We start from the raw sequence: 25,017 nt of genomic DNA on the forward strand, positions 1-25,017 counted from the left end.
TCCAAAATGCTTCCTAAACTTTTTCAGTGCCAACATGGTGCCCAAAGGAAATGCTCGTTGGCACTTTTTTCCTTTGAGGCAAAGTTTCAATCTGTCACCCAGGCTGGAGTACAGTGGCACAATCTCGGTTCACTGCAACCTCTGCCTCCCAGGTTCAAGTGATCCTCCTGCCTCAGCCTCCTGAGTAGCTGGGAATACAGGCACACACCACCATGCCTGGCTAATTTTTGTATTTTCAGTAGAGATGGGGTTTCATCATGTTGGCCAGGCTGGTTTTGAACTCCTGACCCCAAGTGATCCACTGCCTTGGCCTCCCAAAGTGCTGGCATTACAGGCATGAGCCACTGCGCCTGACCTCATTAGCACATTTCAGATTTTGAATTTTTCAGATTAGGGATGCTCAACCAGTAAGTACAACAGAAATACAGCAAAGTCCAAAAATAGAAAAATCCAAAATCCAAAACACCTGGTCCCAAGCATGTCAGATAAGAGATACCCAACCTGTATCGTGAAATGCTCCGAGCAGGCAAATCCACAGAGACAGAAAGTAGATGGGTAGTTGCTTAGGGATGGCAGAGGCAGGGGAGGGAATGGCAGCTGATGGCCCCAGCTTCCATCTGGACATGAGCAGGGTCTAAGGAATGGTAGTGATCATGGCAAAACACTGTGACCAGGACTTGATGCCACTGAACTGAACACTTTAAAATGATTCAAGTGATAAATTGCATGTGATGTGTATTATATACCGTAATAAAAAAAAGAGGGTAAAAAATCAATGTGAGGTGGATTATTCTGTCCTCCTTCCACAGCTCCCACCACCATGTGGCTCAAACACGACCATCCGCACCCCCTTGTCCTGATGGCCCCATCCAGCCTCATCTCCTGCCCCTCACTTCCTCTCCACACCTGCCCCATCCAGTCTACACAGCCTGCGGGTTCCTGTGATGAGCCCCCAGAACTCACATTAGTCCCTCTGTGTAGATCCTTCTCCTCTCACCCACACTTCCATCCCACCCCGGCCTTCACCTTCCTGTATCCTAATCATCCCCCAGGTCTCTGCCTAAATGTCCCTCCCTTCCGACATCATGCATCGAGACCCTGTGCTGTCTGCTGCCACGGCACCCTGCTCCCAGCCCCTCAGTTGTCACGACCAGTCCCGTGCCTGTTCTTCCTGCTGGACGGTGAGCTCCAGGAAGGCAGGAATCAGGTTCACCTAGTCCCCTTTGGATACTCAGCACCCACCCAGCCTGAAAGACCCTGAGTTCTCTTAGGAGACCTGGACAGACAGCAGATGATCCTGCCCCTCCACCGGCCACCGAGCTCTCCAAGGATTACTTAGGGCTCAGGAGGAAAAAAGGAATGGACAAGAGATGAGCTTGAATGCACAGGCACCAGGGGGTTCAGAGCAGGAGACATCGGTGGGGACGGATCTGAGTGGAGTGAGAGGGCTCAAGGCAAGGAGAGGGACCCAACAGGAAGGAAGCAGGGACTTTCAATGTAAGAAGGGCTTTGTGGCAGGGCACAGTGGCTCACGCCTGTAATCCTAGTATTAGGGGAGGCAAAGGGGGGCAGATCACTTGAGGTCAGTAGTTTGAAACCAGCCTGGCCAACATGGCAAAACCCCATCTCTACTAAAAATACAAAAGTTAGCCGGACATGGTGGCGTACCTGTAGTCCCCGCTACTCGAGAGGCTGAGGCAAGACAATCACTTGAACCCAGGAGGCGGACATTGCAGTGAGCAAAATGGCACCACTCTACTCGTGCCTGGGAGACAAGAGCGAGACTGTCTCAAAAAAAGAAGGGCTTGGAGGTGGAGCCAAGCCAGGTACAAACAGTGGGCAGGACAGGGAAGGAGGACAAAGCCAGTGTCCATCCTGACTGTGCCGCGCCCTCCAGAGATAACTGAGAACCCGCTGGGCACTGGCCAGCACCAGCCTCCGGGCTCAGCATGTTATACACCCCATCTCACTGATCCTTATCACCAGCACGTGAAGAGGGCACTATTATGACCCCATCACACAGATGAGAACACCGGGGCCCAGAGAACTGCAGCGCCTTGCTCACCCAGCTACCAAGTGGCTAAGTGGTCTCTGGGCCCAGGTTTTCCTGAGTCCACCATGGGGCTCCTGGGCAGCAAGGACACCCAAATGCTGCAGGACAGGCCTGCTGGGACAGCTACACCAGCACCGGAGACACCCCTCCCCCTCCCCCCTCCCCCCTTTCCCCTCCTCCTCCCCCCTCCCCCCCTCAAGAGCCAGGGCTATCTGGTTTCCCTCATGCATCCACAGGCTGCCCCCTCCTTCAGGGGAGAGGCTCCTGCTCCCCACCTTAGTTAGGCTTTTAAACCAGCAGGAGCCCTGCCCTGAGTCAAGGGCGTTGGTTAGGCATTCTAACCTGGGTGACACACCTTTCCAGTCAGCGATTTGGCTCACAGAGAGGGATCCCTGCAGCCCAGACCACCCTCCCTGCACCCTCTCCCTCTCAGCGTCACCCACACCAAGGCTGCACCCACCAACCTGAGGATGACTCCCCATTTTCCATTGTCAGCCCAGGCTGAGCTCCAGATGCCACATACCCACGTGGGGCCTCACAGGCACCTCGAACCCAGCGTGTCCGGAGATGCCTCATCGTTTACCCCAACCTGCTCCTCCTCCTGGGTTCTCTCACAATTAAAGGCACAAAGTGTTCCAACTCCCCTTCCCTTATCCCTGACAGCCAACCCCTTGCTACTAAAAGTGTGGCCCCAGGCAGCAGCATAATGTCACCTGGAAGCAGACTGCAGGACCCAGCCCAGACCCACCTCTGCGCATCTGCGTTTCAACAGGATGCCAGGTGACGTGTGTGGCCGTGAAAGTATATTAAGCACAGGCCAGGCGCAGTGACTCACACCTGTAATCCCAGCACTTTGGGAGGCCAAGGTGGGTAGATCACCTGAGGTCGGGAGTTCAAGACCAGCCTGACCAACATGGTGAAACCCCATCTCTACTAAAAATACAAAAATTAGCCAGGAGTGGTGGTGCACCCAGCTACTCAGGAAGCTGAGGCAGGAGAATTGCTCCAACCCAGGAGGCAGAGGTTGCCATGAGCCAAGATCGTGCCACTGCACTCCAGCCTGGGCGATAAGAGTGAGACTCTGAAAAAAATACACACATATTAAGCGCATTATCTAACAACAACCCTTCCACTCTGCCTTCTACACTTCTTTCAGGTCCATCAACCCCCAAGCCCCCTCCACATCAGCTCCAAGCCACTGACATCTTCCCAGCCAATCTCCATGATCCCACTCTGGCCCCACTCCCAAACTGTCTCCTCCAAGAGCTAGAGGAACCATCTAAAAATGTCAACCTGATCACAGAGCCCCTACCTAAGGCCTTGGAATGGCTTCCTGTCACCCTCACCATAAGAACCACATTTCAAGCATTCATTTACTATACTTGTTTTTGAAACAGTCTTACTCTGTAGCCCAGGCTGGAGTACAGTGGCACAATCTCAGTTCACTACAACCTCCACCTCCCAGCTTCAAGCAATTCTCATGCCTCAGCCTCCTGAGCAGCTGGGATTGCAGGCACCCACCACCATGCCTGGCTAATTTTTTTGTATGTTTTAGTAGAGACGGGGTTTCACTATGTTGGTCAGGCTGGTCTCGAACTCCTGACCTTGTGATCCACCCGCTTCGACCTCCCAAAGTGCTGAGATTACAAGCATGAGCCACTGCACCCAGATATTAATCACTTCTTGAAGCCGCTTGCTACATGGGCTGTAGACTAACTGATGCCAAGTAGCCACACACTAGACACTATCACTCAGATCCTAGAACTCAACAGTACACAGCCAGTCACTCGCCAATGTTACCTGTAACCAGTGAGAATGCCCGTCCAATGGCATGGTATCACCCCCCACTCCTTGTCCCCTTTGCCTTTAAAAATCTGCTGTGTCTGGGTGCAGTGGCTCACGCCTGTAATCTCAGCACTTTGGGAAGCCGAGGCAGGCAGATCATCTGAGGTCTGGCATTTGAGGCAAAGCCCGGCCAACATGGCGAAATCCTGTCTCTACTAAAAATACAAAAATTCTCCAGGTGTGGTGGCACACACCTGTAATCCCAGCTACTTGGGAGAATGAGGTAGGAGAATCGCTTGAACACGGGAGATGGAGGTTGCCGTGAGCCAAAATCACGCCATCGCACTCCAGCCTGGGCGACGAGCAAGATTCCATCTCAAAAAAAAAACAAAAACAAAAAACAAAAAACCTGCTTGTAATAAAGGTCAAAATCAGCAAGGTAACTTGGAAGTGTTCCTGGCAGCTGTTCTCACCCTTGGCCCAAGCAAACTCTCTATGTTAATTTCCCCTGTTTCTTTCTCTAGGTAGACAGTCATGAGCAAAATGAAGACAGCCTTCAGAGAAGAATCGAGTATGAGGCTGCATCAGTGGTGGTGAACAGAGGGCAGAGGGTGACCACTGGGTTCAGAACCACAGTGGCTGCTGGGCACTGGTAAGAAGCAGAGCCAGACCTTCAGGAAGTTCTGCTGTATGGGAGACCACAGAGCGCATGAGCTAAACATGGGCTTGCAAGGATGTGGGGCTTTTCCTGGCTGGGTGGCTGCTCCTTTGTTTTCATGGGTGATGTAGCACTACCAGCTCCTGTCCCCCAGAATGCAGCCCCAGGCTAGGGCTTCTAGCTGGTTCAGGCTCTGTTGACCTTGATTGGGTCCTTTCTCCCTCCCCCTTTCTACCTCCTTCCTCTTTTCCCTCCATGTCATTCTTTTTTTTTTTTTTTGAGTCTCACTCTGTTGCCAGGCTGGAGTGTAGTGGCGTATTCTTGGCTCACTGCAACCTACACCTCTGAGTTCAAGCAATTCTTCTGCCTCAGCCTCCCAAGTAGCTGGGACTACAGTTGCACGCCACCACGCCTGGCTAATTTTTGTATTTTTAGTAGAGATGAGGTTTCATCATGTTGGCCAGGATGGTCTCGAACTTCTGACCTCAGGGGATCCACCTGCCTCAGCCTCCCAAAGTGCTGGGATTACAGGCGTGAGCCACAGTGCCCGGCCCCCTCCACATTATTCTTATGCAAATACACTGAATACCTGCTCAAAATAAGAGTGCGAGAAGGGCTTTTTGTAGATAGGTCATCTCAGCTGTGTCTTTTACAAACTTCAATGCAACCATCAGTATGTGAGGGGCTCAGGAGAGGAGAACCTAAGAGCTTAACTTTTTCCAAGGAAAGACCCAGACCATACCCCAGATAAGAGCTATGAATTTTTCTGAAATTCCAACCATTCCTCTCTTGGAGTCTTGAGTGTTTTTAGTCTTCAAGAGTCTCCAGTTAAATGCAAACGTCCTTGGCAGAGGGGAGAGAGGGAGGGAGAGGGTACCCATTGTTCCCCAGGCAGGGAGCTCAATCTTGTTCCTCTTACTTAATCTGCAGAACACAGACTTTTATGATCCACACTTTGCTTTTTAAAAATTCTGGTAGCCAGGCACAGTGATGTGTGCTTGTAGTCCCAGATACTCAGGAGGCTGAGGCGGGAGGACTGCTTGAGCCCAGGAGTTCAGCCTGGGCAACATGGTAAGACCCTATCTCTAAAAAGTATTTTTAATATATAAATAATAAAAATTATGGTAAACACATGTAACATAAAATCTACCATCTTAACCAAAGTATACAATGCAGTAGTGTGCATGCATAGTGCTATGTAACCATGACCACTAACTCTGGAACTTTTTCATCACCCCAAAGGAAACGGGTCCGTTGAGTTTTGAATGAGGAATACGTAGGCATGGCTCAAAAGCCAAAGGCCAGCCAACTTTTTCTTCTCCTTGTCCCAATCTCTCCACTTCTCATTCAACCTGTGAAATGATTTTTACACACCCTTCTGCAGCTGCTGCTGCTGCTTTTTTTTTCTTAAGGGAGTCTCATTCTATTACCCCACTGGAGTGCAGTGGCAAAATCCCAGCTCACTCAACAACCTCCACCTCCTGGGCTCAGGCAATCCTCCTACCTCAGCCTCTCAAGTAGTGGGGACCCCACAGGCATGCCCCACCACACCCAGCTAATTTTTTTTTTTTTCCATTTCTGGTAGAGATAGTGTTTCACCATTTTGCCCAGGCTGGTCTCGAATTCCTGAGCTCAAGCAATCCACCAGTCTCAGCTTCCCAAAGTGCTGGGATTACAGACATGAGCCACCTTGCCCAGCCTTCTGCAGCTGCTTTATGCAAATACAAGCCAACACAACACAAAGATAAAGTACTATTTTCCTCTTTTTTTTTTTTTTTTGAGACAGAGTCTCACTCTGTCCCCTAGGCTAGAATGCAGTGGCACAATCTCATCTTACTGCAACTTCCGCCTCCCGGGTTCAAGCGATTCTCCTGCCTCAGCCTCCCAAGTGCTGGGATTACAGGCACCTGCCACCACATCCAGCTAATTTTTTTTATTTTTACTAGACTCCTACTTTTGGGAGGCTGAGGTGGGGGGATTGCTTGAGTCCAGAAGTTTGAAAAACAGCCTGAGCAACAAAGTGAGATCCTGTCTCTAAAAAACTTTGCCAGGCATGGTAGCATGCACGTGTGGTCCCAGCTACACTGGAGGCTGAGGCAGGATTCCTTGAGAGCAGGTGGTCAAAGCTGTAGTATTCACACCATTGCATTCCAGTCTGGGTGACAGAGCAAGACTCTGTCTTAAAAACAAACAAACAAAAACGGGCTAGGCACTGTGGTTCATGCCTGTAATCCCAGCACTTTGGGAGGTTGAGGCAGGTGGATCACAAGGTCAAGAGATTGAGACCATCCTGGCCAACATGGTCAAACCCGTCTCTACTAAAAATACAAAAAATAGCTGGGCATGGTGGTGCATGCCTGTAATCCCAGCTAATCAGAAGGCTGAGGCAGGAGAATCACTTGAACCCGGGAGGTGGAGGTTGCAGTGAGCTGAGATTGCGCCACTGCACTCCAGCCTGGAGTGAAACTCTGTCTCAAAAAAAAACTAGGGAGAACTTTCCATCAATTGTGGAAGTTGTCAGTACCAAAAATGGAGTGGTTTATATCAAACCCCAAGAAAAGGAAGCCATGAAGAAAAGGCCCTCATGCATGCCTGTGTGTAACAGAAACTGCCGGGAAGGGCTCTCCCAACTAGAACCTTCCAGTTAAGCCACTTCTGTGAAGACCTCTCCTTGCAGCAGCCATTACCACCAAGAACAAATGCCCCTCCTGAGATAAGCCTCAGTACCCAGTGGTCTTTGTTTCAAAACAGCTTCTGTGAACTTCTTTTTCCTCTAAAAGCTTCCCTGTCCTAGTCCCCTCAGATGTGCGATGGTCCATCACAGCAGGGACATCTCCGATCACAATCCTTTGCTAGTCCCAGAAACTCTTTTGTTTTGGAGAATTGGTCTTTCTGTCACTCATTTTAGGTTGACACAGTTACACAGACAGCTTCGCCATTCTTTTTAATTTTATTTTTTTTCTTTTGAGACAGAGTCTCATTCTGTCGACAGGACGGAGTGCAATGGTGCAACCTCCGCCTTCCAGGTTCAAGTGATTCTCCTGCCTCAGCCTTCCGAGTAGCTGTTATTACAGGCATGCATCACCATATCTGGCTAATTTTTGTATTTTTAGTAGAGATGGGGTTTTGTCATGTTGGCTAGGTTGGTCTTGCATTCCTGGCCTCAGGTGATACACCCACCTCAGCCTCCCAAAGTGCTGGAATTACAGGCGTGAGCCACCGCACCCAGCCTCACCATTCTATTCTAAGTCCTTAGTCCATGACATGAATGTGAAATAATTTAGGTAACCAGTTCACTCTGAATAAGAATTTGGGTGCTTCCAATGTTTCGCTATTTCAAATAATACTGCAGTGAATGACCTCATTCTATGCCATTCCATGTCTGGAAATATACACATCTGATAAGTCCCCAAAGGGTCGAGGAGGATAGGCATTTATAATGGAGACAGCTTTGCCAAACTGTACTGCCCATGGCATGGTACCAACTGAACCCCAATTAAATCATCATGAAGGCGAGGACGACGTGCTTACCCAACACACCATGCTCCCACCCCTGTGGCTGGTGCCAACCCCAAACAGCTTTTGTCTGTGGTGTTTGCTGGGCCTACTCACTTTGGCCTCCCCCTCCCCTATAATCAAGCTCCCACCTCTACTTGACGGAACTGCCCTCTCCCACTGGAAAGGACTCTGCACACAACATCACTCTGACCAGAGTGTACCCCCGACTCACTGGGCCAATCACTACTCCCCATTCTCACCCCTACACATAGGGACTGGTTCTGAGAGGGAAACACAATCCAGGCCCATCAGAACTCCTCCCTGGAATGAATCTAACCAGAGCTATTGGAAAGGAGCTGTCCTTCCTCTATGGGGGAAATTCAGCAGTTAAAATGTTTAGCCCATGGCCGGGCTTGGGTGGCTCATGCCTGTTATCCCAGGGCTTTGCGAGGCTGAGGCAGGTGGATCACGTGAGGTCGAGACCAGCTTGACCAACATGGTGAAACCCCATCTCTACTAAATAGAAAAAAATAGCCAGGTGTGGTGGCAGGCGCCTGTAATCCCAGCTTCTTGGGAGACTGAAACAGGAGAATCACTTGAACCCAGGAGATGGAGGTTACAGTGAGCCAAGATCACGCCATTGCACTCCAGCCTGGGTGACAAGAGGGAAACCCCATTTCAAAAAAAAATAGGCCAGGCGTAGTGTGGCTCCCGCCTGTAATCCAAGCACTTTGGAGGCCAAGGTGGGTGGATAACCTGAGGTCGGGAGTTCAAGACCAGCCTGACCAACATGGTGAAACCCCATCTTAAAAAAAATAAATAAATCATGTTTAGCCCACAAGAGTCTACAGCCATGGATTCTACATCCTGGGGACAGATGGCCCAAGAAAATGAAGTCAACACAAAGAGACACAGCAGCATGAGAACGAGAGTGGTTCTGCTAATGGTCCTGGATCCAGCTGTTTCGGAGGCCCAACTCTTTCCACAGATGGGTCACCCCAGCCAAAACATCACCCTATTTTGTTTCGCTAATTCAATATGGGCTTCTGTCACTTGCCACTAAGGGTCTTGATTAATAAACTGTACCTAAAGCATAATCCTGATTTTGTTACAATATAGAGAAACAGATATGGATACAGATATTATTACGAGAGAGGGTGTGCTTTTGCCTTAAAAAAAAGACCACAAGAAAACATTAAACGTTAATATTGCTACAGTCTCTCTTCTGGGATGGCAAGTGATTTTTATTTTAATCTTTGTATTTTTCTGGGTTTTCGAAATTTTCAGCAAGGAACAAGGATATTAAAAATATAATAAACATTTTTTTAAAAAACAGATGGGGCCTGGCACAGTGGCTCATGCCTGTAATCCCAGCACTTGGGGAGGCTGAGGCAGGTGGACTGCCTGAGGTCAGGAGTTTGAGACCAGTCTGGCCAACATGGTGAAACCCTGTCTCTACTAAAAAATACAAAACTTAGCCGGGCGTGGTAGTGTGCACCTGTAGTCCCAGCTACTCAGGAGGCTGAGGCAGAAAAATCACTTGAACTGGGAGGCAGAGGTTGCAGCAAGCAGAGATTGTGCCACTGCACTCCAGCCTGGTGTCAGAGTGAGATACCATCTAAAAAATAATAATAATACAAAAAAATTAGCTGGGCGTGGTGGCACGCACCTGTAATCCCAGCTACTTGGGAGGCTGAGGCAGGGGAATTGCTTGAACCAGGGAAGTGGAAGTTGGAGTGAGCCAAGATTGCACCACTGCACTCCAGCCTGGGTGACAGAGACTCCAGCTCAAAAAAAAAAAAAATGTTTGAAGAAACAGCACAGAGTGCACTCAGAGAAAGGTTCTGAGACCATGCCATGGTCAAGGGTCGCACAAATCCCACCCCTGAGGCCCACTCTACGGGGCAGCATACCCTGGGGTACCGGCTGCCTGTCTCAAGGCAGGCTGGCAGGTCACAGAGGGCATCCACATTGTGGTCACTAAACCCAAGCCCTCCACTCGCGTGGCGGGAGCCACATTCCTCCTGGGCCACTTGCTAAGCCCCCAGCATCCCCACTCACCAGATCAGCCTCCTGGAAGAGCCCCATAGGGTGCTGGCCAACGGCTGTCCCTGAGCCCGAGAAATGCAGGAAAGGGAAGTGTCAGGATGAGAGGAGAGCTCGCAGGCAGTGGCCCAGCGCTTCTCACACCTGCTCCCAGGCCTGATCTTCCCAGCAACACGTAACCCTCAGTGGGGCTGTGAGCTTGGGCAGCACAGAGCCTTAGGGACCTTCAATTCAGAACGTGGCTGTTGGGGAAGGGAGGGCTGTTGCTTCCCTGGAGTCCCTAAAGCACTCTGGTTTCCAACTCAGCTGAGCACTCGTGCAGACCAGGCAAGAGCTACTTACTAGCCCACCCTATCGTCAACCAGAGAAACACCTTTTCTATTAGACACACTAAGGTTCTGAATAAAGTTTGTTTAGGTTTTTTAACCATTTTAGCCATTTTTAAGTTTGCAATTCGGTGGCATTTACACTGTGGTACAACTAACACCACTGCCCATTTCCAGAACTTTATTATCATCCCAAACAGGAACTGTCAATCCATTAAACAAAAACTGACTTTCCCTCCAACACCTCTATTCTACTTTCTGTCCCTATGAATTTTCCTATTCTAGGTACCTCATATAAGCATACTATACACTATATGAGTATTTAGACTATAGACTATATTTGTGTGCCCCTTAAAATTTCTGTGTTAAAATCCTAACTCATAATGTCATGGTATTAGGAAGAGGGGCCTTCAGGAGGTAATCAGGTGGAGCCTTCATGAATGGAACAGTGCCTTGGAAAAGAGGCCTCAGAGAGCTCCCTTGCCCCTTCACTATCTGAGAACGCGGCAAGATGACAGTTGTCTGTGATCCAGGAAGTGAGCCCTCATGAGACACCACATCTGCCAGTACCTTGAACTTGGACTTTCCAGCCTCCAGAACTGTGAGAAGTAAGTGTTGGTTGAAGCCACCCAGTTTGTGGTATTTTGTGATAGCAGCCCAAACAGACTGAGACAAAGTGGAATCAAACACTCATCTGTTCTGGCCTGGCGAGGTGGCTCACACCTGTAATCCCAGCACCTTGGGAGACCGAGGCAGGCAGATCACCTGAGGAGTTCAAGACCATCCTGGCCAACATGGTGAAACCCTGTCTCTCCTAAAAATACAACACTTAGCTGGGCATGGTGGCACACACCTGTAGTCCCAGCTACTCAAGAGGCTGAGGCAGGAGAATTGTTTGAACCCGGGAGGTGGAAGCTGCAATGAGCTGATATCGTGCCACTGCACTCCACAGAGCAAGACTCTGTCTCAAAGAAAAAAAAAAATTGCACCTCTAGTGGAGGAATTGCTGAATAAGATTTTTGCTTACACACAAATTTCACTTGTTCTTTAAGGAATTCATTAGTCTTAGTTGCATTTCATACATGGGAAAACCGAGGGCCACAGTTTCGACGCCATGTACATTCCAAATCATTACATTCCAAAACCCAGGGGGATTTTCCTGAGGCCACTCCTCTGCCCTTCTACAGCCATGTCTTTGCTATCTACAGGCCCCTACCTTTAAGACCCCTGAGACTTCCTCTGGGCCTTGCCCTCCACCAGGAGGATGGATAGCAAAGAGCCAGCACCTCTGTCAGCCAGGGCCTATGACCAAGAGTATCCACTGTCAGACATCTGGAAAGAGGGGCAATTTGTATTCAAGGAATCTGGACCTGCAGGGGTGGAGGGCAGCTAGGCGCCACAAAGCCCAAAGCATCAGCAAAACAGGATGGGGACGCATTATCCAACCACAGAGCCAAGGGCCAACCCCAAGCATCTCAGCCCAGGTCCAGTGTGGTCACACGGCTGACTGCTTCAACGTTCAGAACGGACTCAGAAAAGAGCCCAGGAACTATGTTTAGTACCAAAGGCTTGGGGATCCGCGAGCTGTATCCAGGAAGAAGAAGAAAGCACACCTCACCTAGCAGAGGCAGAAGGAGGCATCCCTCCATCTGGGAGGGTACCAGCAGCTGCAGCCACCAGCCAAGCTGACAAGACTGTGCCAAGATCAGCCCATCAACTAAGCCGCTAGGGCCAGTGGAGTGGACAGCTGTTGGCATGTTTCCTGCCCAGCTTCCATCCCCCGATATTCTGAGAGCAACGTGCCAGATTTCCTTAGGTGACCCATCCCTCATGTACTCCCAGCCAAGTCCCTCTATCCCTGGAACCAGGGGTGGGCATAAGACCTAGACTTCATAAATCAGTGTATCCCATCCCTCTGGCCAAAGTTCAGGGATGGGTATGTGACTCACTCTATGTCCAGCGTGAGCCATCCCTGGGACATCGCCGAAATTACTGGGAAACAGATTCGCTCTTCCTGTTGGTATTGCTAAGCGGGTAGAATGTCAGCCCGCAGCAGGCATCACCCATCTTTGTGGATACCTGAGGATGAAAGATGAAGGCAACCCTGAGGAAAGCACAGCCTAGACACGGGTGAAAGAACCAGTGTCCAAGGACTTCACTGCAGCTCTGGACCCAGCCATACCTGACTCCATCCCTCTTGAACTTCCCAGTTGCCTAAACCCAAAAACTTCTTTCTCTCTTTATGTTAATTTGAACTGGGACCTGTCTGTCAGCTGCCAAAAGTTTCTTGACAATCAGCTAAATTACCGATAAGAGGTTGGGCGTGGTGGTTCATGCCTGTAATCTCAGTACTTTGGGAGGCCGAGGCAGGTGGATCACTTGAGGTTAGGAGTTCAAGACCCGCCTGGCCAACATGGAGAAACCCATCTCTTGAAAATACAAAAATTAGCTGGGCGTGGGAGTGGGCACCTGTAATCCCAGCTACTTGGGAGACTGACAACTGGGGAGGTGAAGGTTGCAGTGAGCTGAGATTGCACCACTGCATTCCAGCCTGGGTGACACAGGGCGACTCCACCTCTAAAATTAAAAATAGGACATGTGCGGTGGCTCATGCCTGTAATCCCAGCACTTTGGGAGGCCGAGGTAGGTGGATAACTTGAGGTCAGGAGCTCAAGACCAGCCTGGCCAACATGGAGAAACCCATCTCTACTAAAAATATAAAAATTAGCAGGGCAGGTGGCACACACCTGTAATCCCAGCTACTCAGCAGGCTGAGGCAGAAGAATTGCTTGAACCAGGGAGGCAGATGTTGCAGTGAACTGAAATCACGCCATTGCACTCCAACCTGGGCGATAGAGGGCGACTATGCCTCAAAAAAATAAATAAAATATTACCAATCAGAAGGGACATTTGGGGATATTATCTACTGCCCCATCAACACAAAGATCCTTAGACCCCAAACCTTTATTTAATAAAAATCACAGTAACACAAATGTTATAGAATTGTTTTAGGTGTAATACTGACTGACTCTGGTTTTGTGTACTAACGGGGGTACCAACTGCCCTGGGTCTAGGTAAGGGAGGGAAAAGGGAAGTCCCCCATGGCCTGACCTGCCCTTCTTTCTCCAGCGTTTAACACCAAATATGAAACAGCGCCAGGCTGCCCTAATAGCCTCATCTCCCACCACTCCCCAGCACAAGATCCACACCACAGTCAGGGTGGGATCTGAGCAGGCCCGTTTCCCTTTTTGCTTTTTTTTTTTTGAGACAGAGCCTTGCTTTGTCTCCCAGGCTGGAGTGCAATGGCACAATCTCGGCTCACTACAACCTCCACCTCCCAGGTTCAAGCGATTCTCCTGCCTCAGCCTCCCAAGTAGCTGCGACTATAGGTGCTCGCCACCATGCCTGGCTAATTTTTTGTATTTTTAGTAGAGACAGGGTTTCGCCATGTTGGCCAGGCTGGCCTTGAACTCCTGACCTCATGAACCACCTGCCTCAGCCTCCCAAAGTGCTGGGATTACAGGCATGAGCTCCCGCGCCCGGCCCACACCCCTGTTTTTCTATCTTGGCCCCTTTGCTTCCACTGTCTCCTTTACCTGGGACATGCTTCCCACTCCATCTCTCCCTTCAGACATCCTGTCCAGTCTCCACAGCCCACCTCAAATACCACCAACTCCAGGCAGCCTTCCTTGGGCAGCCTCCCTTTCTTCTGACCTCCAGGGCTGCACCCCTTCTCCATACCTCCCCTCTTCTGTCCTGGATTCACATTCCAGGGTTGACCTCTCCTTCAGGAGCACAGGCTGCTGGAGGAAGGGAGGGCACCCAGATATGGACAGAGATGAACTGAATGAGTGAATAATTGTTTGGGACATAGCCCATTTAAGGAGCGACTGCAGCCTGCATTTGCACTCACGGAAGGGAAAGAGGGTGTGGATGCAGGAAAGAGGGCTGGCAGCCCTTTCTAGAAGTGGGGCTGGGGGTCAGGGGAGCTGCGATGTGGAAGCCAGGCGTCTCAGTTCCCTTCACTTGCACCATGGCTGCAGCCTGCCTCTGTGTGGCTGTGCCTTTGGGGGACCTTGTCGCTGTCCATAAGGAGCCTTTATTGCTGTCACTCTCAAAAGCCCTTCGTGGCCCATTTGCAGATTCTGTTTTCAGATGGTCTGTGTCAGGTACCTGTTGATTTACACTGTTTCTGCCTTTGCAGCTCAGATTAAAGATCTTACTAAAATAAACATTCTGTTAAAATACAGATGGCACAGGTAACCCAGGCTGCAGCCGGGACCTTCCTGTTCACATCTAGAAGTGAGAATTTCTGTTCTCATGAGGGAGGCCAGCAGCCAGGAGACCTTTCAGCTTATCTAAAGCTGGACAGGACAGACTTTTCACCTCCTCTCAGCTTCACCCTCCTCTTAGCTCAGGCTAAGTATTCAAAGAAGCCCAGCTGTTCCACAGACCCATCTGGTCCCTTCCTTTAAAAATTACCAGAATGTCATAGGGTGCAGACTTCTTCACGTGTTGGAAGTCTTGACCAGGTCTCCTCTGAGTTGCATTACAGTCCACTTCACTGGACTGTAGGGGGTTAAGTACCTCGGCCAGGGTCACCATGTAATTGGTGGTGGGAGAAAAGGCACAGAATTTGACATTGGACAGACTGGAATCCCAGCTCTGTTATACCAGTTGGATGACATTGGATATGCCATCCCTTTTGAACCTCAGCTTTCTCCTCTATAAAAAACGAAGATAAAGATAATCAGTGTCACACAGAGAATGAAATGAGGTAAGTGACGCTTAAGTGCAGGGATCCAGGAGTGCTCCTGTCTCTGTCCCTTTGCACCTTATTTCTGAGTTTCTGTGCTGCGATGCACAGCCTCCCATAACATCTGTCATTTTATTCGGGGGTAATTCAGGAGGGAAAGGGAGGAGGAATCTGAAGGCAAATCCACAGCAGCCATTCTGCAGCCCAGCTCCCACAGGGAGCCCCACTAGGCTACCAGGACCCCCCTTTTCCATCGCAATGGATATGCCCAAGACCAAGAAGGCACAAAGGACATGCAGGATGTGCAGGACTGGGATGCAGCCCCCGCCTCTGTTCACAGAGTTCCACCTAGAGCTCCCAAGCCCAGGCCTCCTGCTTCCCACACTGTACATCCCATCCTTCAAGGGAGGGGCGGGAAGCACAGGTGTGGCCAGCTGCAGGTGGGCTGCAGTGGGCAAGAGGCTACCAGCCCTGTACTGAACAGGCAGCTAGAAGTTGAGATGTAATGAGGGAAGGCCAGGCCAGTCAGTATTCCCAGAGCTTCTGATTTCTGAAGACTGGAAAACAGATTCACAATGTGGAATCTTCCAATTTTAAAATATCAGCTCCAAAGGAAAAAACAAAGTAAGTGGGCTGAACGAAGCCCATCAGGCCTGGACGCTCCAGCCAGGCAGGGCTCTGCTTCTGAGCTCCCCACTGCTGCGTCCCCAGCACCTAGGACGGTGTCTGGTCCAGACAACAGGCTTCCTCGAGACCGCGGGGGCAAGCTCCCAACCTCTGCCTCAGACCGCAAGCTTCTAGGTGGCAGGGGTGCTGCTGTCTGCACCCTCCGGAGTCAGGACGGCGTCGTGCTACACACAGGACATGATGGTGAAGAACCAGGGACTCCTGCCTCCACTTTTTTTTTTTTTTGAGACATAATCTCACTCTTGTTGCCCAGGCTGGAGTGCAATGGCACGCCCTTGGCTCACTGCAAATTCTACCTCCCGGGTTCAAGTGATTCTCCTGTCTCGGCCTGTAATCTCAGCTGGGATTACAGGCACGCGCCACCAGGCCCAGAAAATTTTTGTATTTTTAGTAGAGATGGGGTTTCACCATGTTGGCCAGGCTGGTCTCGAACTCCCAACTTCAGGTGATCCACCTGCCTTGGCCTCCCAAGGTGCTGAGATTACAAGAGTGAGCCACTGTGACCAGCCCTGCCTCTACTCTTACCAGACTCTAACCCAGCCCCATCCATAAACCAGGGGCAAGAGTAATACCTCCCAAGTAGGGTTGTTACAAGGTACTTTACCCGGCAGAGTAAGCCCTGCTGACAACAGTGGTCATCATGGTGCACTGATCCTACCACACAGCATTCAGTGTGGCTGATAAAGATCTTTACAGTAAAGAAAGAGAAAAAGGCAGAGGAGGGGGAAAGATGAAGGGAGGGGATGGCTCTAATCCACAGGTCTGTCCCCTCCTGCCTTTGGAATGGACTAACCATGAGGCCAGGTCAGCTGTCTCAGGACATGCATGGGGCCGACATGTCTCCAGAGGTGTCCCCAGCTCCGAGCCAGGCCACCCACCTATGGAGGACTCCGGGAAGGACTTGGCTGGAGCTCCGGCCTTCATGAACCAGAGTGTTCATAACTGATAAGCTTAAAAGCAAGTGACAATTTTTCAATCCACCCTTGCTCCAAGGACACTGAATAAACACAGTGTCAGCTCCAGGCTCCCACTAAGTCTGTCTGGAAGGAGAAGGGAAGGTGAAACCCAATGTATTCACCTCAAGAAATGAGCTTAGATTCTTTAAGACCCTCTTCAGGGTTCAAGCAGGAGCCCCACACTCAGAAATCTCAGCTTACGAAATACCAGCCATGTTCTTCCTTCTGCCATGGGTGTAAAGGCTACCCCGGGCCCCACCCAGACACTCTCGGTGGAATCCCTAAAGTGATGGGCCTGACTTCACTTTAATTTGTTTTTTTTTGTTTTTTTGAGAGGTAGTCTCACTGTGTCGCCCAGGCTGGAGTACAATGGCACGGTCTCAGCTCACTGCAACCTCCACCTCCTGGGTTCAAGTGATTCTCCTGCCTCAGCCTCCTGAGTAGCTGGGATTACAGGTGCCCACCACCAAGCCCAGCAAATTTTTGTATTTTTAGTAGAGACACGATTTCACTATGTTGGCCAAGCTGGTCTCGAACTCCTGACCTCAGGTGATCCACCCTCCTCAGCCTCCCAAAGCACTGGGATTACAGGCATGAGCCACCGTGCCCAGCCCAAATTTGGGTTTTTTAATGTTATGTAATGATCATACATGGAACGCCAGTATCACTTGCCAGAATTCATTTTTTAAAGTAGCTATTAAAATAAAAAGCTCCTGTCCACACCTGAAATCATCTTGCCTACCTCGTTTACTTTTTATGGATTCAGTAGGCAAAGAAACTGAGTTTGCTGGGGGGCAGGGAGTCAGGGGGCGTGGGGTGCTTCATCTGCTTAAAATGACTGAGATGCTTCCTGGGCCCTTCGGCAGCCCCCGTGTAAATAGAAGAGCTTCTCTTTGATTTAACCAAGCAGGCCTGACAAGCCCTCTATTTGGCAACATCCTGGTAAGCAGCCATCTGTGCACCACACAGGCTCCAAAGAGATAAAACCACATTTAGAAAAATATGTATATTGGCTAATGGCGACTGTTCACTAATTCAGATGCCCACTGGCCCCTCTTAGGCATTAAGTGAAGGGAGGCTGCCTCTGCCAATTAGGCAGCAGCTCCCAAGACCTAGGAACCCAGAGTCAACAACAGCCCTGGCTCCCGGCCCCAGCTTCAGGATGGTTGGTCATGGCTGAGCCTGGTCCCTCAGGTCTACAGGTCCCAAAACTACGCAGAGGTGAGGCATAACAACAGAAATACACATGAGCAAGTGATAGTCTCCAATTCTCTACAAAATCCCTTCTAGAAGGGAAGGAAGGAGAGGAAAGGGAGAGTGTCCTCAATCTCAGATAAGAAAAGGGCACCCTTTGGAGGGCACTGATTATTAAAAGGGTCTCAGGGAGCTGGGCGCAGTGGCTCACACCTGTAATCCCAGCACTTTGAGAGGCCAAGGCAGGAAGATCACCTGAGGTCAGGAGTTTGAGACCTCCCTGGCCAACATGGAGAAACCCCATCTCTACTAAAAATACAAAAATTAGCTGGGCATGGTAGTGGGTGCCTGTAATCCCAGCTACTTGGGAGGCTGAGGAGGGAGAATCACTTGAACCCAGGAGGTGGAGGTTGCAGTGAGCCAAGGCACTCCAGCCTGGGTGACAGAGCAAGACTCTGTCTCAAAAAGAAAAGAAAAAGACCCCAGGGAAACAGGAAGTGAGCACGTTCTACTCAGGGGAGCCAGGAAGCCTCTTGAGCTTCCATCCACTCACTCAGCAAATATTGACTGAGCATCTCCTATTCTGGGCAATGGAGACCCAGAGATAAAGAAGGCAAAGTCCCTGCTCTCAAACGGTTCCCACTCTAGAGGAGGGAACAGCTCATCAACTGTTTATTGCATAAACTAGATACTATCAGTAAATGAGAAGTGTTGCAGAGGAAATACAGCAGGGTAAAGCAATAATGGCTGGAGTGAGCTACTTAGGTGGCATCGTCAGGGGAGGCCTTTCGGAAGAGATACCATTTGAGTTAAGAGTCTGGCAATGAGGAAACGACAGGTAATGAACTCACTGTAAAGATCAGGTGCAAAGGGCCTGAGGCAGGACCCAACCTGCCATGTTCCAGTTGTGGAAAGGAGGCCCCACAGCAGAAGCACAGTGATCACGGGGAGGAAAAGGACGACAAGCGGGGAGGCAAGGCCAGAGAAGCAGGCGGGGGTGTGGACCGGACTCTGGAGTTTGGAATTCATTTAAAGTATAAAAGAAAGTGGGCCAGGAGCAGTGGCTCACGCTTGTAATTCCAGCATTTTGGGAAACTGAGGTGGGTGGATCACTGGAGATCAGGAGTTCGAGACCAGCCTGGCCAACATGGTGAAACCCTATCTCTACTGAAAATACAAAAAAAAAAAATTACCCAGGTGCAGTGATTCACACCTGTAATCCCTGCTACTCAGGAGGCTGAGGCAGGAGAATCATTTGAACCCAGGAGGCAGAGGCTGCAGTGAGCCGAGATCATGCTATTGCACTCCAGACTGGGTGACAGAGTGTGACACTGTCTCAAAAAAAAAAAAAAAATTCAACAAAAAACACACAGGTAAGTAAGTAAAATGGCAAGTCTACAGAGAGCTTTCCGCAGAAAAGAGACCCAGCTTTATGTGAATGTTTTAAACTCCACTCTGGCCACCACAAGGAGAGAAGATAAGGGAAACTAGAAGCAGGAGATTAAAATAGTGGCTCAGGAAGAATTAAGCCCATCTGTGCCTCCATTCTGTCCCTTCAACTCGAACCATCTAGGGCTTCAGCCCCTTGGTGAAATTAGTAGCGGGAAGCTGGCTAAAGGGAGATGTTTGTTCTTTAAAGCTACAGCAGCCCCCCGGGTGTCATTCAAACATCAGACAGGAGAGGACAGGAGACAGGCCCTTCTAGAAAGGCTAGAACTCAGCTGCCACCTAAGGAGAGAACAAGCAAATCTGTTCCGGGGCCAGGGAGTGGATTGGCTCCCATCTCGTGTCCCTTCCAGCTCTGGGACTCTGGGACTCTGGGACTCCAAGGCCAGAACTCTGGACAACCCACAGGCTCAGATCTCATGTCCAGCCAGCTCATGGGGCTGCCTGCAAGGGCAGGACATAGGTATCCTCCCAATACCAGGTTAAACTCTAGAAACAAGTCAATCAACAATGGCTAACATCACGGAAACAGACAACTACACAACTACTAATAGCACAATCTTGCCAAAAAACAAAACAACAACAACAAAAACCACCACCAAATCTGATGGTGCCTCTAGAACTAAATATTAACATGCAGGTGACACAGGGGACAGCAGAACATGCTAAATAACACCAGGAGATGCTATCCACAAAATCCTGACTGTGGGAAACTCCGTGAGACAAACAGTCCAGTTTCTTCAGTAAATGAATTGTAGGAAAAGAAAAAAAAAAAAAAAAAGAGTTGGTGGGCCAGGCACAGCAGCTTATACCTATAATCCCAACACATTGGAAGGCCAAAGTGGGCAGATCACTTGAGTGCAGGAGTTCGAGACCAGCCTGGGCAATATGACGAAACCCCATCTCTACAAAAAATACAAAAATTAGTTGGGTATGGTGACGAGCAACTGTAATCCCAGCTACTCAGGAGGCTGAGGTGGGAGAATCACTTGAGACCAGGAGGCAGAGGTTGCAGTGAGCTGAGATCACACCACTGCACTCCACCCTGGGTAAGACCACATCTCCAAAAAATTTAAATTAAATTAAAAATTTTGTGGTCGGAGAGAGATCCAAGATGGCTGATTACTAGCAGCTCAGGATTGTAGCTCCCAGTGAAGTGCAAAGAATGAGAGGACGCCACACTTTCAGACGAGTTTTTGTTGCTCACGGACCAGGAGATTCCCAGCAGAGGACCCCACGGGTCACCAGCGTGACTCTTGTGGCTGGCACGGCGGTTTTGCCGGTACCCCAGGGTGGCGGTTCTTGGTGCAGAGTAAACGGGACTGGGTCCCCTTTTGGTCGATGTTTGGAGCTCCGGGAAGGCAGAGTTGCCTATTCAGCTGATTGAAAAAGGGACTCAAAAAGGAAGCCAGACCAGAGATTCCCCGGGCAGAAAAGCACCGTGAATCTTAACACCACTGTTTTAGCCAGTGCAGTGGGTTGCTCAGATTCCAGCGCTGAGAATCAACAAGTTGGACGTCCACTCAGAGACCTAATTTGAAAGCTGGTAATTACAAAGAGGACAGGTGGATAAATTTACAATGACGAGAAGAAACCAGTGTAAAAAGACTGAGAATACCCAAAATCAGAATGCCTCTCCCTCTACCCAGGATCACAGTTCCTCATCAACAAAAGAACATGGCCTGATGGAGAACGAGTGTGTTCCATTAACAGAATCAGGCTTCAGAAGGTGGATAATAAGAAACTTCTGTGAGTTAAAAGAACATGTTCTAGCCCAATGTAAAGAAACTAAGAACCTTGAAAAAAGGTTTGACGAAATCCTAACGAGAATAGACAATTTAGAGAGGAATATATGTGAATTAATGGAACTGAAGAATACAGTAGGAGAACTCCACGAAGTATGCACAGGTTTTAACAGTCAAATTGATCAAGCAGAAGAAAGGATATCAGAGGTTGAAGTAGTCTTAACTAACTTAATGAAATGAAACAAGAAGACAAGATTAGAGAAGAAAGAGTAAAAAGGAAGGAGCAAAGTATCCAAGAAATATGGAACTATGTGAAAAGACCTAATTTACGTTTGATAGGTGTACCTAAATGTCATGAAGAGAATGAATCCAAGATGGAAAATATTCTTCAGGACATTATTCAGGAAAACTTTCCTAACCTAGTAACGCAGGACAATACTCAATTCCAGGTAATACAGAGAACACCACAAAGATATTCCTCAAGACACATAATTGTTAGATTCACCAGGGTTGAAATAAAGGAGAAAATTCTAAGCTAGAAAGATCAGGTTACCCATAAAAGGAAGCCTATCAGACTCACAGCAGATCTCTCAGCAGAAACCCTGCAAACTAGAAGAGAATGGGAATCAATATTCAATATCCTCAAAGAATTTTCAACCCAGAATTTCATATCCAGCCAAACTAAGCTTCACAAATGAAGAAAAAATAAAATTTTTTGTGAACAAGCAAGCACTCAGAGATTTCATCACCACCAGGCCTGCTTTACAAGAGCTTCTGAAAGAAGCACTATACACAGAAAGGAACAACCAGTATCAGTCATTCCAGAAACTTACCAAAAGGTAAAGAGTATCTCCATAATGAAAAATCTATATCAACTAATGGGCAAAATAGCCAGTTAGCATTAAACGACAATATTAAACTCACAAATATCAATATTAATCCTAAATTTAAATGGATTAAATGCCCTAAAGACACAGACATGCAAACTGAATAAAAAGTCAAAACCCATCGGTACGCTGTATCCAGATCCATCTTATAAGCAAGAACACAAAAAGACTCAAAACAAAGGGTTGGTGGAAGACTTATCAACCAAATGGAGAGGAAAAAAAACAACAAAACAGGAGTTGTAACTTTCGTCCCTGACAAAATAAGACTTTAATAGTAACAAAGACTAAAAGAAACAAAGAAGGACATTACATAATGGTAAAAGGATAAATGCAACAACAGGAGTCAATGATCATAGATATATATGCACCCAATATAGGGGCACCCAGATACATAAGACAAGTTCTTAATGACTTATAAAGAGACTCGGACTCCTGCACAATAATAGCGGGAGACTTTGACACCACAGTGTTAATATTCGATGGATCGATGAGATAGAAAATTAACAGGGACATCTATGATTTGAACTCAGACCTGAAACAAGTAAACTCAATAAATATTTATAGAATTCTTTACCCCAGGTCTACAGAACATACATTTTTCTCGGTATCACATTACACCTATTTTGAAAGTGACCACATAATTGGAAGTAAATCACTCTTCAGCATTTGCATAGCAGTTCACAGACTTAAATGAAATACTGGTTGGCTATTTATTATTTTCTTCCCTTATTCCTTCCTGTCTCTGCTGTTAAGCACAATTATCGGCATAAAAGAGGTTTTTAATACCTATTTTTAGATTGCATTCCAGCCTGGGCAATAGAACAAGACTCCTGTTCTCTCTCCCCCTTTCTCTTCCTCTTCCTTTAAAAAAAACAAAATTTTGTAAAAGAATTGGAAGGGCCAAGTTGGGTGGCTAACACCTCCGGTAATTCCAGCTCTTTGAGAGGCCAAGGTGGGTGGATCATTTGAGGCCAGGAGTTAGAGACCAGCCTGGCCAACATGGTAAAACTAAAAATACAAAAATTACTCTAAATACTAAAAATACAAAAATAAAAAATTACAAAAATTAGCCAGGCGTAGTAACAAGCACCTGTAATTCCAGCTACTTAGGAGGTTAAGGCCCAAGAATCGCTTGAACCGAACCCAGGAGGGAGAGGATGCTGTGAGCCAAGATCGTGCCTGGGTGACAGAGCAAGACTCTGTCTCAAAAAAAAAAAAAAAAAGAGTTGGAGGAAAAGTAGATTAAGAGACACATCACCCATCACCTAGTACTATTTGATTTCTGACCCAAAAAAGCTTTTGAAAACTTTTATGAGACAACTGGGGAAATTCAAATACTGACTGAATATGGTATTAAGAAATCATTGTTAATTTAGAGAAGTATAATAATGGTAGTGTTACGGTTTTTTTTTTTTTAATAAATTCTTAACCTTCTGTTGTTTTATTGTTGAGACAGGTCTCCCTCTGTTGATCCAGGCTGCAGTACAGTAGCTGGATCTCAGCTCACTGCAGCCTCTGCCTCCCAGGTTCAAGCAACTCTCATGCCTCAGCTTTCCAAGTAGCTGGGACCAAAGGCACATGCCACCATGCTCGATTTTTTTTTTTTTTTTCTTCATTTTTTTGTAGAGACGAGTCTCTACTTGAGTTTGCCCAGGCTGGTCTCAAATTCCTGGACTCCAGTGGTGATCCTCCCACCTCACCTTCCCAAAGTGCTAAGAGTACATGTGTGAGCCACTGTGCTTGGCCAAGAATTCTTGTCTTTAAGATGCAAACTGAAATATTTAACAATGAAATATCTAATGTCTGAGATTTACTTCAAAGTAATTTTGTGGAGGAGTGTATTGGTAAATAAACGAAAGAAGATTGACCATAAGTTGATAATGCCTGAAACTAGGTATTATGTTACCCTATTCTCTCTACTTTTGTGTATGCTTGAGAAAAAAAGAATTGCAATAGGCTTTTTCTACCAAGAAGTAACCCACCAGATATGATACTCCACAACAAAGGGATCACATTCATTAGATTTGAGGCTCTCACTTGAGAGCCTGCCAGAATTTGCTGAATGATGAGTGAATCCATATTTTCCTCTTCATAAACTCCATGATGGGAGTTGTCCCAAAATAACTACCCACTGCCACTGTAAGAAGTGGATTTGTTTTCATTATGCTAAATGACCTCTCTCGAGTTCAGAAAGTCACACCCAAGGCCACACTGACTTTATCCACATTTTTCAGAATGTACTTTTTTTTTTCTTTGAGACAGAGTCTTGCTCTGTCATCCAGGCTGGAGTGCAGTGGCACAATCTCAGCTCACTGCAACCTCCACCTCCCGGGTTCAAGCAATTCTTCTGTCTCAGACTCCTGAGTAGGTGGGAATACAAGCGCCTGCCACCCTGCACAGCTAATTTTTGTATTTTTAGTAGAGACGGGGTTTCACCATGTTGGCCAGGCTGGTTTCGAACCCCTGACCTTAGGTGATCCACCCACCTTGGCTTCCCAAAGTGCTGAGATTACAGGCATGCGCCATCATGCCCAGCCAAGAGCGTACAGATTTTGATTGTGTTCCTCTGCCTCTGTCCTTTCCAGCAAAGGAGCCTGTTTTCCCCCTCAGAGAGCCGAGCTCCCCACTACCCACATCTATAAGAAGCAGGCTCTGAAAATCAAAACGGTTTCCAAACCGCCAATTTTGAGGAAGGCTTCATCCAGGTGTCTCCTGGCAGCTATGCTCAAACTCAATCTCTTCTCAGACACGCTGCTGCTTTTACAAGATCCTATGTGCCAGAAACCCCAGAAGATGGGCAGAAAGAGGCATAACCTCCAGGCTGCCCTACAATTCCCAGAGAGTGTGGCCACCTCCTAAATGATGAGTGCCACACCCATTTCTCGAAGCTGGAGCTTGGAGCACCATTCTTAGGAACTACCAAGACCGCCTGGGAGTCTCCTAGTACTGGGTCTATATGGGACACCTGTCTCACTAACAC

General features: G+C 48.3%; 1 protein-coding gene across 50 annotated transcripts in view; it reads right to left on the reverse strand.

Annotated features, from left to right (window-relative positions):
* The window catches only part of RAP1GAP2 (RAP1 GTPase activating protein 2), a 239,486-nt gene that overhangs the window by 153,989 nt on the left and 60,480 nt on the right, over nt 1-25,017 (reverse strand). For 5 of the 50 annotated variants that reach the window (XM_078372403.1, XM_078372402.1, XM_054255558.2 and 2 more), the window contains exon 3: nt 12,316-12,445. The exons of the other annotated variants lie outside the window; for them this stretch is intronic. In XM_078372403.1, the coding sequence (XP_078228529.1) occupies nt 12,316-12,347 (32 nt within the window). In that variant the 5' untranslated portion in view covers nt 12,348-12,445. The remainder of the gene's footprint in view (nt 1-12,315; nt 12,446-25,017) is intronic. 50 annotated transcript variants of the gene reach the window in all.

Source organism: Callithrix jacchus, chromosome 5, assembly GCF_049354715.1.
Source record: "Callithrix jacchus isolate 240 chromosome 5, calJac240_pri, whole genome shotgun sequence".
NCBI lineage: Eukaryota > Metazoa > Chordata > Mammalia > Primates > Cebidae > Callithrix > Callithrix jacchus.